The following is a 15,081-nucleotide window of genomic DNA, read 5'->3' as shown; positions in this document are numbered from 1 at the left end:
ATACTTGAAGCTACTCTAAGGGGGTGTTTGAATGACGGATGTAGTGGGTTGAAGAGAATGACCCGGCAGTTTCTGACACGACATGAAAACGACACGAAAATAACAGGTTTCGGATCAACACGATAACTAATTTGGTCATTATCGGGTGACCCGTTAATAACAAGTTCTTAACAGGTATACACGCGGATAAGGCTTGGGTAACCTATTTCGACCCGTTAAGAAAAAAATTATTTTGATAATTTTAAAGTTTAATTACTAAAAGATTTATTATAAAATACAATAGCCATTTTAATAAATACAATATATTCTATATTAAATATATAGTTTTGTATTATTAATCTATATAAGTTAAGAAAAAAATAGTTCCTTATTATCATTACTAGGATAAATTTTACTTAACATGTTGTTGTTCAAAATTAAAATAAACTAGTATAGTATTTGTATAGGCAAGAACTAAGAAGACATACATATAGCTATGAAAAATGTGAAAAAATATATAAACACTCGTGATTCATCATTATTCCTCCACGAGTAGATAATGGTTACACTTATATTATCGTTTAGATTTTTAAAATCCTCCAAATCCTCATGAATAATGTTTTTTATTTGAGCGCAAAATTAATAAAATCAATAATAATTATTGTAGAAGTGTAAAAAATGTAAAAAAATTATATATATATATATATACACACACAATCACTCATAGTGACAAGTTTTACAACTTTCATGAAGGGGTCAGCTTCGAAATCCAACATTATAATCCATAAACCTTAAATTTATATTTAATCGTCGATTGTCATTTACGCTATTCTTCTTACTAAATTTCATTTTTTTTAATTTTCTTTTTTGAAAACATGATCATCTGGCGGATGTAAGAAGATGAACGGTTCAAACCTTTGATATCACGTTTCGATATTTATGGTTAACTGAAATATAAATCGATGTCATATAGTTTGTAGAACCTTGATAAATATCAAGCAATATTTTCACTAACCGTAAAACTTTGAACATAATATCAACGATGCAAACCATTAATCTTCCTCCATCCTCTAATAGATCATGTTTTCAAAAAAGAAAATCCGAAAAAATAAAATTTGATGAGAAAAATGAAGCGTAAATGTAAACAACAATCAACGTTTAAATTTTGATATATGATTTACATGATTATACTGGCAAATTTCGAAGTTAAGCTCTTCACGAAGTTGTAAAGCTTGTCATTATGAGCGTTTATATATTTTTTTTCTATATTTTTTACACTTCTACATTAATTAAAAAACTATTAAAGACTTTACTTAAATAACAGCCGTAAGATAAATTAGAGTAAATCTGTACCGCTGGATTCTATTTCACTTATATTATTAGAACTTTTTTGGACGAAAAAAACCCCTTCTCCCCTTTTCTATTCCATTATTTTCCAATTTTACCATTTGATCAAAACAAAAGCCCTAATCCATTTCTCTCTCCCCACTCCCATAAGGCTGTAACCCTCTCTGCCGATCCCACCGTCTATTTTTCCTAGCCCTTCTCTTCCGCCGTATGTTTAGTCATTCCGATAGCCTCTCTCAATCTCTCTTTTCTCCTCCCTCGTGCAGTGGACGGAATCATCCTTGTCATCTCTGATCGTCTCTACATCTCTTCATCTCTGCATCTCTATTCTCCATTCTCCATATTCCACTCCAGGTTCGATTTTGTCTCTACATCTCTACATCTCTGCATCTCCTTTCTCCATAATTGTTCCATATTCGTTCTTGATTAGATTGTTCAGTTATTCCGGTAGCCTCTCTCAGTCTCTCTTTTCTCCTCCCTCGTGCAGTGGACGGAATCATCCTTGTCATTTCTGATTGTCTCTACATCTCTACATCTCTGCATCTCCTTTCTCCATAATTGTTCCATATTCGTTCTTGATTAGATTGTTCAAGCCGATTAGAGATTGGCGCCTCAAAATGGGGGTGCCTCGAGGTTGGACACGTGAGCCTGCTTGCGATATTCCAATTCCCTTGAACCAGATGTTGAGCTTCCAATCGCTAATCATGAAGCTACTGCAAGTACACATATCGATGTTGCATCCTATAGTATTGCTCCTCTTCCATGTTCCTCCAACTAATTTGATTTTGGTTTAGCTGTTAAGAATGTAGGTAAGGAATACGAGATTGTGCATCAAGAAAGAATTACTACTGATGATCAGATCCCACGTATTATACAGACAACCCAAAAACTCGAATTCCTGAAACTCGACGTCGCCTCCCAAATTCATTGGATCGTTTTCACATTGCCACCGACCGCCCGTTACAAGCTTCTTTGAAGGGTTCTCTCTCATCTCTCTCTCTCTCTCTCTTGCTGTGGTCTCCTGCAGTTTCTTAGATTTTGATTTTTGTTGATTTTTTGGTTTGGAATTTGGGTTGCAAAGAGTGGTTTCGATTTGGAATTTGGGGTCGGCTAGAGAATCAATCAATTCATGGCTACTTTGCAACCAATGAGGGCTCGAGCGGATTACGATTATCTCATCAAGCTTCTCCTCATTGGCGACAGTGGTTAGTCATCATTTATCCTTCTTTGTTTGGTTCCTAAGAAAATTTTGGAATTGCGAATTGGAAGTTGGACATTTTGAGATCTAACGTGTTTTTCCTTTACTTTGGTATTTCTGGTGGCCAATGTGCTTTGCTTTTCATCCGAGTGAACAATTTTTTTTTTCAATAAAAAAAAGATAAAATCGTTATTTCTGAACATTTTTTTTGTGTTACAAAATAGTGGGTATAGTTAGGGGTGGTTCGGTATGGGATCCCATACCGAAACCCTTGTCCCGATTCCCATACCGAAATTTTCGGGAATCCCAATTTTCGGGAATCCCGAAATAGTTTCGGGATTTCGGGACAAATCGGGAATCCCAAAAATAATTTTGGGCTTTTGGGCTTTTGGACAAAAAAAAGCTAATATTGATCCAATTGGACAAAAACCTAATATTGGGCCTGCCCACTGAATGTAACAGCCCCCACATATGGGCTTAACTTTTATTCAACCAAATAAAAAAAATATTGGGCAAACCTGCAATGTTTATAAGAGCAGTTCAGCTGCATTTTCCACTTGTATGGTAGCCAAGGTTTTAAAATAAATAAAGTAACAAACCCAAAAGCAAAAAAATTAGTTACAATCTAAAGTTTTAATAATTAAGTTACAAACCAAAAGCAAAAAAATTAGTTACAATCCAAAGTTTTAATAATTAAGTTACAATCCAAAGTTTTAATAATTAAGTTACAAACCAAAAGCAAAAAAATTAGTTACAATCCAAAGTTTTAATAATTAAGTTACAAACCAAAAGCAAAAAAACAAAGTTTCAAGTTTATGAAGATTGTTGACCTCTTCGGCCCCTTCGGCCCCTTCTTGTTGGCACTTGTAATCTTCCCCTTGATGTTGATGGTTGAGCCCTTCCCCTTACAATGGGTGGTCGTGGTCGTGGAGGTAGTGATTGATTTTGACGTTGTTGAACTTGTACTTGAGGTGGTCGAGGAGGTGGAGGTGGCATTTCATTTTCTTGTGTTGTATTCTCCTCACCTCCCAAATTAGCCATGTCTAAAACAATAAACCACAAATCATTTACATTGAATTATAGTCTAATAGATAATAAATGGAGTTACCTCAGAGCAAATATTTCCAACAATGGAGATCGTCTCAACAGGGTAACTTCGTCAAAGTTTTTCACAGGCCTATAACAAATTCAAGGCATATACTGTCGGTTTTAGTATGAGTGGTTGTTAAAGCAGTATCAACAAAGCATGATACACAACGATCATATATTCATCAAAAACAAGATAAATAAAAGCATCCAAAAGGAGTACTAGTTTGTGTCAATCATGCAGCAAATCAACAATAACAGAATGCTCCCTTACAGAAAGAAAAAGAATTGACCAATTGTTTTTAATCAGATAAGCAAATTAAAGTGAATGTCATTTTTCAACAATAGTTGTCTGAAAATCTAAGTTCTTTGACAATACATAAAGACTTCAACGTAACCTAGAGGACAGGGGGACTGCTCCCAACAAGTTAAGAAATTGTTGAGCCAGATCAAAAGCTCAGTAGTCACAATACATTGATGCTAACAGATTTATAAATTCACCTTTATCTTGCTTCAAACATATGAGACACAATGTTTGTTTGAGTTCACATGCACAGTGCACCTGTGTTATTGTGTGTGCTATGTACAAATATTCATATTTGACAAGTCCTGCTAGCATCATTCTACATCAATTGACATCTGAAATTATCCATATGATGCATTGGTGCAATGAGAAGTGTAAATTTCTACAGGCACTCAAAGTAATAAAAAAAAAAAGATCTATATACCCGTACCTCACAGAAAGGCTACAATCTTTCGAACACCTTGAATGACTTTCAAGTGTCCGTTAACACGAACATACATACCGTTTCTGTTGCAAAATAGGTCAGAACATAATATATTAATATGTATAAGCACTTCACAAGGTTTTGGTTACTCAACAATCCCAATATCTATATACGAAGATTCAATTCCAACGTAAAGCTCACAGATGATAATGAGAGAACTTACTGTATTTCCTGCATTTCTCGAGTCAAAATTCTCATTCACCCTGTTGAGATAATTAAACATAGAAGATTCAGAACTTATATCATTATGCGTCTATCCATATAATCGAAACACATGTCTAGCTTATTTTGCTAGATTATGCATTGCACTGAACATCAAAACGCAATAAACTCTTCAAACAATTAACATTGTGATAATATAAACGGAATCAAAACGGACAATGCAAAAAGTTACCATCTTCAGCACTTGATTCGCCCTGTCCCGTCATCCACAGTGAAACCAACATCAGTGTTCCTTTCGGCTTATCGAAAACCATCCCAACCACCGATACCTAACCAACCAAACATCATATTAACTGAAACGTTTCGGAAATCTCTTTTTTTCCATTTCAAGTGACTGTTACCCACGAGTTCAAAGTTCAACCAAGCAGTCTTAAATCCCAAACATTAATTCAAACAGAACAACATATACATCCAAACAGTCTTAAATTTACAAGTAAGAAACACGGAAGTTACGAACTTTTTTACCTGAGGTGGAGGAAGAAGAAGAAGGAAGAGGATGCCTAAGGTGGACCGTGGGTTGTGGAAGGAAAGGACGAGGAAGAAGTGAAGTAGTGAACTCTGCAATTCGTCAAGTGTGGTGGTGGGCCGGTGGTTGGCCGGAATTCGTCACAGAGAGAGAGATGAGATGAGGGCTCGTCGGCTAGATGAGGGAGAGATCAGAGACGAGAGAAGAGATTAGGGTCGGCTAGAACGAAAGTGAAGTTTGTGAAATGGTTGTGAAATGGTTTCTGACCTAATAACATATGAACGGCAAAGATTAAATCTAAAACAATGAACGGTTGAAATAATTCTCTTATAATTAAAAGAAAAAAAATATATATATTTATTTTCGGTTCGGTATGGGAATACCGAAAATTTGAGATTCAAAACCGAATCCCGTACCGAAAATATCGGTTTGGTTCGGGATTACATACCGAAAATTTCGGGATTTTTGGTTTGGGATTTTTTTGGTTTGGGATCGGGATTTTTTCGGTTTGGTTTGGGATTTTTGGGATATTTTTCCAGCCCTAGGTATAGTGTAATATTTATTTCTGTCAAGTTTGAAATTTTGAATGCGTGCAGTTTTTTGTAAATTTAGTGCTTAGGGACCTGTATGTGAGTGTAATTAGATGGGTTTGTTTGAAAGATACAGTTTTGGGTTTGATGAAGATGAGTGAGTATAATCATATTTGTACTAATTTGTTTTATGTATCGAAAATGCGATGAGTAATATCCAACTCTTATGTGACTTAATATGCATCACAATATATGCTTGATAAAAAATAACTAGAGAGTGATCACAAGTATGAAAAATTACCCTATGCTCATTGGACAGTCTTGTAGGGGTTGAAGAGCATTCAACCTCTTTTTAATATCTTATGTCAATTATTGGATAAAGGTCAAATACGAGCTCTGGTGGGGATTGGTGTTTTGGCGTCAGTTGAGATTATTGCTTTGGAGGATACATTTTGAAATTGCTTTGAGATGGATAAGAAGTTTTAGGATTTTTTTTTTTGTTTGAATGGGGTATCTTGGATCTTGTGCATTAAAAGTGGTCTAATTGTGAGGATTGCTTTGAAGACAACATATCAAGCCAAAGTTCCAATATTGTTTCCTATGGTGATTAAGTAAAATTGAAGGGTTTGATTGGAAGAAAATGTGCAAGGTTCCAATGTTCTAATGTTCCAATGTCCTTAATTTTGCAAATCTTTTGAACATTTGATATTTTGTAATGTTCTAATGTTTTTTTAATTATGCTCTTATTTTGGATATGTAAATATATACTTAAAAGAAAAATGCGTTTTTATGTTTTGAATATGACAATATAGTATGTATATACTTATTTAATATTATGTTTTTCATTTGATTATTTATTGGTTTTAAATATATTTTCCTTAACGGGTAATGGGTCGGGTCATATTATCAGTTAATATTATCGGGGTCGATTTTGGGTTGAGTCATTTTATCCGTTTATTTTAATGAGTGTTACACGACACGACCCCGTTAAAATATCGGATATGACACGAAAACGATACGAACACGAAAAACACGACACGAATGCCAAGATGTCGTCTCCACCAAGTCATTCATCACTTGCATAACTATTTCGTTTTTAATATGATAAGGTTTCTCCTAATTACAATGGTTAAAATGAAGCTCCACAAAAATAACTTACTTTCATGGCTAAAAGAAAGCGTCGCAAGCGATGGTGAATAAAATAAAGCATCATACCCGATTTATTTCTAGCTAGTAAAAAGAAGAATTACTATTTCTATTAAGTAAATGCCAAGAGAATACTACATTTGTTGACATGTAATGTGGGAAATTTCTTCTATGCTACGTAGTAGTGTTACTAAAAATCAGCTTGGACAACGCTTAGGTGCTAGGTGGTGGGGTTCCGTGACGATTTTGGGCAAAAACAATCACTAAAATTGAGAAGGAACTAGGCGGTCTAAACGCTAGGTTCCAAATTTTTTTAATAAACTAATTAAGTTAAAGTGGGTAACGCGTAACCTACCCAAAACACAAAGGAACCCACAAGCTCTGGTGCCGCATCTTGCCTCGTTGCTTTATGTTTGTGCAAACCCAAAGCTTTCGCTCGCGCCGCATGTCATCTCGTCGATCCTATAAACCCAGACTTGATTAGTTGATCTTACAAACCCAAAAGCTCTGTGTAAACCCATACTTGATCAGTTGATCCTACAACCTCCATTGCTCTGCCTTTGTGCTGTCTATTCATCGCGTCTGTAATTTGAAAATACTCTGTGATTTAGACTCAACACACATCTCTCTGAACTTGTTCTTATCTGGAGCGAATCGTGATTGATGAGATGAGAGTCGAGACCTACTAACCACTGTCAAATTCCTTTATAAATAATGCAAGACTTTTGAATTGTTATTTGCTTACTAAATTACAATCATGAGGCTTTTGAAAGTGTGAATAGACACTTACTTATATGATACAATAATAAATTTACTTAAATCCGTTTAGATCCCAGCCTATCGCTCAACTAGTGCCTAGCATCTTTTAAAATCATGTTACTTAACATTAAATGCTACGAACATTGGATGCTCTTGACATTGATTTGGATTATTGCTTTTTTTTTGTTGTGATCCCATGGATCCAAGTCATCCAATGCTCATAGCATTTAATGCTACGTAACACCGAAATGGAACGCATATAAGTTATAACTTCAAGTAAATTTGAAGTAGGTAATGTGTTCATTAAGTAAAATCAATAATTTGACCATTTGTAATGTGATAACTTAAAAGAGAAAAGAATCTTAAAATGTGACATAGTTTGGGTTTGGTAACACGTTATTTTGACAGGTCAAGTTCATATTTGGATTTTTGAATTCGTTAACTTAACAAGTTAACATGACATGACACGTTAAGCTAACAAATTGACACAAACATGACAAAGACGACCCATTTGCTAGGTTTAAGGGGCAACTAATGAAACATTACATCAACAAAACGTGACTAAAAAACAAGGTTCTAAAAAACACTAGACGCTAGTCGGACGGCAGGTTGGCGCCTAGCGCCTAGGCGGAGTCTAGGTGGGTGCCTAGGCGGATTTAGGTAAATTTCTTGTATATCTTGTAAGTAAGTGCATATTGACACTTAAAAAAAAATTATACTTATATGAAATCCATGAATACAATAATAAATAAAAAATGATAAAATGCAAAACTAGTATCCAAAGTTCAAAATTTAAAAACACACATATATGCCATATTAGTTAAGGTATTTTTAATAATTATATCTAATTTTCATAAAAATAAAAATAAAAATCCCACGTGTGTGGTGTGAAGAGGTGCATGCATCCTCCCCAATTTCAAAAAGCACCACGTGTGTGGTGTGACCCTTGCCTTCCACCCTAGTCCCCATCCCTCACATCAGTCAAGAGACTCCTTTTTTAACACCTTGAAAACCGAAAATGTTTATTCATTTTTATTCTTTCCTTTTTCTCATCATCTTCGTCTTCTTTTCTTTCCACTTCTTCTTTCTTTTTCTTTCTGTTTTCCTTCTATACATTCTCCCTTTTTTTTCTTGTTTTCTCTTCTTCTGTTTTGCGCTGCAAGTTCCTCTTTTTTGATGGATTTCAAAGAGAGGGAGTCACAACAGTTAAGAAAGTTGTGGTGCATAGAGAGAGGGAGTCGAAGCTGTGGAATTTCTTCCCAGGAAACCTCCACTCCGCCTAGACCATCGCCTAGACAGCATCCTAAGGGCTGGTTTGGTATTGCTGTGCTTTGAAAAAAAACTGCTGTGAGAATAAGCGGCTGTGCTGTGAGAATAAGCGGCTGTGAAATAAAGCAGCAGAGCGTTTGGTAAACTTTTTTGTAAAAGTGCTTTTGGAAAAAAAAAGCAGTCTGATAGTGGGTCTTTTCATTAAAGGAGCACGGTAGCTCCATGTGCTTTGAAAAAAAGCCAGTTTTCCAAAGCTGCAAATAGCAGCTTCAGCTTTTTCCTTTGATTTCAGCTTATTCTCACAGCAGCTTCCAAAATAAGCCATTTTTTTTCAGTTTACCAAACACCTAAAACCCTCACAGCTTTTTTTCATAGGTGCTTTTTTTTTTAAGCACCTCACTCCCAAACTAGGTCTAAGAGCGCCTAGGCGAGCACCTAACAGCTCCTCAATTTTTCTTAACAATTCGGACCTAATTGCATCGGCACCACCATGCCCAGCGCCTAGGCCATTCTTTAGAACACTACTAAAAAAAAAATTAAACAATAAGAGCCAGTAAACTATTCATGACAATAATAGATTTGAAAACTCAATCCACCTTTGCTAACAATAAATACAAGATACAAACTTAAAAAAGGAGAAAACAAGGAGATGCAAACAAAATGTAGATGTTACTCATCCAAAAACAAAATAAAAATTAATGGAGATGAATGAAACTTTGCAAGCAAGCAACCAAAACTCATGTGAGGTAGGTTCTCTTAAAGAATGAAACAAATTTTCAAGAATACTAGCTCTCAAACACCTTCAGCCTAATCCCAACCCCATCTCCTTCCAAACCAAGCACTTCACATGGGAAGGCGGCCCAAACACTCATTTCACAATTTCTCACAACCACTCTAAACTCCATCCAAACGATGAACGCTCCAAGGGCTACAGGGGCAGCCACTCCCCCCGGGGGGCGGGGTGGGGCGGCGTTGTTATGAGGTGGATCATTAGCGGGTGGACAACGAAAGCCGAGCGGATCTACCAAGCCGTCCGAAGTTAATGTCATTGCTTATGTTCATATTGTCGGGATTTCAACACCGGTATTGACTTTGGAAATATGTGAATTAATTTAGCATGTCGGTTTACCAAATCATATGTGGCCACATAAATTAAGCCACCCCATATAAAGATGAAGTGTTTAAGAGTAAATGTACGTGTTATCTACTTTGTTTTGTTTTGTGACAACGTAATGAAATATTTGTGACGAGTGTGCAACATATATTTCTTATTTAAGTTGTTTTGTGACTAATAATACTCGATTTTCTCAGAACAACTTTGATCAGATACAACTCGTCTACTAAATGGTGGGGGAATAAATGGTGGAGGTGTACATCTCAACAACGCCCAATTAACCCCTTGGAAAAATGGGTGCCTCTTGACTGCCGATGCACCCATCAACGATCCCAATCGCCGAGCCGGATCCTTGACCAGCAGTTGTGAGATGAGGTCCTTGGCTGTGGCCGGCACAGCCGGTTCTTTCGGAAGCTCTAGGGCTCGAGCCACAATATTTGCTAGGGTTAGCTCATTGTCCACGCCCCTAAAGGGTGTCACACCATAGAATAGTTCAAAAATAAATATCCCCAACGTCCACCAGTCCACTGCACTACCATGTCCCTCACCGGACACAATCTCCGGAGCCAAGTACTCGTGTGTCCCGACAAACGACATGGACCGGACGTCAACGGGCTCGGACACAAACTCGGGGCCATTTTTATGGCTCTGCTTCTTCTTCCGCTTGTTTTTCGGGTGAAAACATGACACGGAAGGGACCATACAACTGGGAAGTATGCATGAAGATGATGCAAATGGGGGTGGATCAAGTGAGTAGTCTTTTTGTGGTGCAGCATTTGGGGTATTTTGAGTAGAGATGATCTGAGGCGTTGATGTACCATCGTCGCATTTTAATGAGAGGTCAAAATCCGTAAGCATGATGTGACCGTCAGATCGAACTAAAACGTTTTCCGGCTTCAGATCACGGTACACAATCCCCATCATGTGGAGGTACTCAAGAGCTACAATCACCTCCGATGCGTAGAACCTAATCATGATATTAAATACCAGTTAGTATGCTAATCAAGGATCCAACATATGATTTGTTATATCATGATCAATTGTTATCCTTCAACAAAAGTATTATGGATTTAAGGTATAGGACACAACCAACCACATCATTTCTAACAAACATTTTGTTCACTTGTCTACATGTGACCAAAATAATTTAGTTTACCAAAATGTCATTCGTTTGGTTGGGGTCACTTCCGGAAGTGAATTCCGCACATCTTTTTTCTCTTTCTGCACACCCCAATTGATTTTGTCCCTCGATTCTCTTTGATTTATTCAATCAAAAGACCAGAGTAAACATAAGTGCGCAAAGGAAGAAAAAAGAGGGGGCGGGGGGGGGGGGGAAAGAGAAAAGTATACGAAAATATAGCTGGGTTATTAACATACTGGACCTTAGCCCTACTTCGAGTATTCAATCATATATAGAGAGGTTTGACTTTTTAGGTGAAATTCAAAAGACATAACTCTCTAAATTAACAGGGTTCTCAACCAATTTGCAAGTTAATGATAAAAACACATGCAAGCAATCCATTGCCATTATAGTCAAAAGCACTTGTAAATTGCAATTATCACAAACAAAAACTCTATATAATTGATGATGATAAAGAAAAGCGAAAAGCACTTGCATATAATTGATGAAATAAGTACTTTTGATGTGCTTCTCTACATGTGGTTTCTAATCTTTCCAAATTTGTCTAAATAAATGAGAAATGTATCATACATTAGTTGCATGGCACACACCAACTTTCTACTTTCACATACCATCAATTAATAGCAAAAGCATATGAAAATTACCTTTATTCACATCACCTAACCTACTTTTGCTATTATATTTTGAACTACTTGGTTGCTCCTTTCATTTCCTAAAATGCTAAAGTCCCTTGGCCCATGCCCTTAATGTGTTTTTTTGTTTTTTTTTTTAATGTGTTTTTTTTTTGTTTTAAAAGGGGACCAGCTAGTGGCTTCGCCTCCACTCTTTCGGGCCCAGAAAGACTTACAAAGATATTTCAGCCTCTTCTTGACCACCATCGTGCGATTCACCAGCACCAGAAATCGAACCGAGGATGTGTTGAGTGGAATACGGACCTGTAATTCATCCCTAACCACACCCCATGGTGGTTCCTTAATGTGTTTTGGCTAGGAACACTTTTGGAATGGAAAATGACGAAAAAGAAGAACCTCACCATTTTTTATGCTAAGAAAACAGATCACCAACAACATTTCATCTTTATCTTTTACTTGCTAAAATTTTTACTACTAAGCTTAATCACAGCATTGCCTCCTGAGAGCGTTCGTGAATCCACTTTGCCCCCGGAGGTCACTTTGACGACCCACCTTGCCCTCTAAATCATGTTTTTGTGTCCCACGTTACGTCGGCATTTCACCTTTCATTTGCAGACATACTCAGACTGCTGGGACCTTATCCCTACTATTATTGAAATTCAAAAGACACAACTGCCTAAATTAAGAGTAGTCTCAACCACAAGCCAAAAGCAAGAAAACAATACTGGGGCCACTATTTTTGGAAATTCTGCAACAATTATCTGAACCCAAAATACTGGAATTTCAGATTTTAAGGGACCTGTTTGGTCCTTGAATGCAACAAAACCTATCCAACAAATCAACAAGAAATAGGGAAAAGAAAAACTCAGATAAAATTAACATCCAAAACATTTGCAATCAACCGAAAACGTAATTATTCAATCTATTTTATTTAGCAATTTTTAACTTGTAGGACTTGATTGCTAACTAAACTAAACTAAAGGACTAAAGCTGCCTAAACGACCAGGACCAAAGTGGCAAACGGGGAAAACTACAGCGGCAAAAATGTGATTTGGCAAAGAGAATAAAACTGCTGCTAAGTGTAGGGTGAAGCACATGTCATTCGACGTGCCATATTAGTGATAGCCTTGACTCAAACTATATAGTGTGCACGTGCATGTAATTATTATTGGCCTTTTTAAGCACATGACAGTCAAAACTAATCAAACGTACTTTCAACGAAACAAACGACCCACATGGCATCTCAAGCACAAAGCAGATGACTTATTGGAACGATTTGCCAATACTATCGTAGCGTGACATCTCGGTCTAATAATATCATAATATAAACATATATATTTTCCATATAACATGATATTATTAGACTGGAATGTTTGGTGGTGTAGTTGGACTCCTTTCATACAAATTGCTCTCCAAGTGAAGGTGGTCAATCGTCTTAGCAGAGAACATTCTACGAGCATCTGAATTTCATATTTTCTCTATCTTTAATGTAGCTTAAAATAGTAATATTATTTGCAAAAGAGAATTAAAAAAATTCAGTACACATAAACAGCCACTTATTGATTTCGTGTCACATAGGTTGTTATTCTTCCAACGTGCTTACGTCATAAAAGTTGTTATTTCTTGTAGCGTGCTTACGTTTGCTTAACCACAATTGACAATTTACTCCAAAATCCTAAATTTCATTTTCACCCATCAATCTATGTCTCCAGTTTTTTATCAGGTGCTTGTCAGGCACACTCTAAATATTTTGTATAAAGATTGTTTGCCCTCCAACTTCAGTACCTCATGCTTATATGATCACAGTTAAACCACGTCAACATTTTATATTATTTTTTTATAAAGATAATAAGATAAAAATAAATAAGGTTTAGGCCATACAAAATAAAAAACAATATAAAATACTGACGTGATTTAATTATGACCACACAAAACAGGAGATGACAGAATGAACAAGAAGTAGAAAGGTAGACAATCCTTGTCCAAATATTTTTCCATTAAAATAGGTAGACCCCACCAAACAACCTGACAGGTAAAGCGCTATAAGTGTCGGGGCCGCACAGCACGATTCAGAAAAGTCTGAACCGTGCAAACGCGTACCATTACATCACATCAAATCTAAGCCCTCCGATCGTCATTAATTACTGCCCTGAATTTAATTTCGTTATGGAAAGTAGTGAATTAAGGAAGGAAATGCTAACGTGCGCACCTGACGGCAGGTTCGTCGAAGCGTTTGAGCGGCTGGCGCTGGCGGAGGACGTGGAGGTCGCCGCCGGGGCAGAACTCTGTCAGCAGGAAAAACCAGTTGGGCGCGTCGATATTCGCGTAGAGCGTGGGCAAGAACGGGTGCTCCAACATTTCCAATATTTCCCTCTCTGTCCTCGCCCGCCCTTCCTTTCTCCGGCTAATCAATTCCTTCTTGTCCATCACCTTCGCCGCAAATATGCACCCCTGCACCCCACCGGGGGACTTCAACTCGGCCAAGTAGACGGAGCCGATGTCGCCGGAGCCGAGGCGCTCCGCGAATTTGAGGTCAGAAAGGGAGAGTTGCCGGGTCGGGGATTCGGACCGGATCTTGTAGATTGCTGACCAGAGAGGGTCGGAGGAAGAGGATTGGGGTCGGGACTTGGGGACTACGGAGGCGGGGAGGCGAGCAGAGGAGGAGGCGGAGGGCGGGAGCGTGGATTCGGAGCAGGAGCTGGTGCTGCGCTTGGTGGTGGTGGTGTTGGTGGTTGTGGTGGAGGTGAAGCTCAGGCTTTGGAGGTCGTCGGCTAAGTCGTCCAGACAGGGCTCCATTGCGGAGGAGGGAGAGAGAGAGAGAGAGTGAGGAGTGAGACAGAAGGAAGGAGAGCTGCTTTGCTGAGAGAGCGAGGAGGGAGCGAGAGGAGGTTTTGAAGGGCGGGGGAGACAAGAGAGTGGTGAAAGATTGTTGGGCTTGGGCCATGTTGTGGGTTTGGGTTGCCGGGGAATTTGGGAGCTAAAAGTGGGCCTTGTTTGTGGGGACTGCTTAATATTTTAGATTTCTATTTTCCAATCATGGAGTCTATGATCGTGGGTACAGTTATAACAGGTGCTTAAAATATTCGGTGCTAGATATGTAAATTGTATAATTATCGGTGGATATATCGAATATTAATATTGATATGGTTGCTTTTAATAATAGATTTAAAATGATTCTTAAGAGATTGTCAAATATTAGTTTGGACGAAATATAACAGTTTATCCGGTATTTAACAGATGTATCAGAAATATCGACGATATTTGTCTATTTTAGCCTGAACTTAAGAGTCTATCTGATATGAGAAGAAGTTTAGACTTAACCTCCAATTTCTATAATTTTATCTGATTTTTTGGATATTTTCATGAAAATATCGATAGTATAAAAGAAATTTACAAAACCATGA

The 15,081-nt window shown here is 37.4% G+C and overlaps 1 protein-coding gene and 1 long non-coding RNA gene across 2 annotated transcripts; both read right to left on the bottom strand.

Annotated features, from left to right (window-relative positions):
- Positions 1-3,217: 3,217 nt before the first annotated feature.
- LOC114819836 (uncharacterized) lies at positions 3,218-3,733 on the bottom strand. Its single transcript, XR_003767140.2, has 2 exons — positions 3,633-3,733; positions 3,218-3,428 (listed from the first exon to the last, which is right to left on the bottom strand). It is a non-coding gene; the product is annotated as an uncharacterized lncRNA (long non-coding RNA).
- A 6,308-nt stretch (positions 3,734-10,041) lies between these two features.
- Positions 10,042-14,819, bottom strand: LOC103447979 (serine/threonine-protein kinase D6PKL1-like). The gene is made up of 2 exons (XM_008387207.4): positions 13,887-14,819; positions 10,042-10,871 (listed from the first exon to the last, which is right to left on the bottom strand). The coding sequence occupies exons 1-2, from the start codon at positions 14,471-14,473 to the stop codon at positions 10,079-10,081; spliced, it is 1,380 nt and encodes a 459-aa protein (XP_008385429.1). The 5' UTR covers positions 14,474-14,819; the 3' UTR covers positions 10,042-10,078.
- Positions 14,820-15,081: the final 262 nt, after the last annotated feature.

This window comes from Malus domestica, chromosome 11 (genome assembly GCF_042453785.1).
Source record: "Malus domestica chromosome 11, GDT2T_hap1".
Lineage (NCBI taxonomy): Eukaryota > Viridiplantae > Streptophyta > Magnoliopsida > Rosales > Rosaceae > Malus > Malus domestica.
Note: the sequence above shows the minus strand (reverse complement) of the source record. Positions and strands in the feature narration are given on the sequence as shown.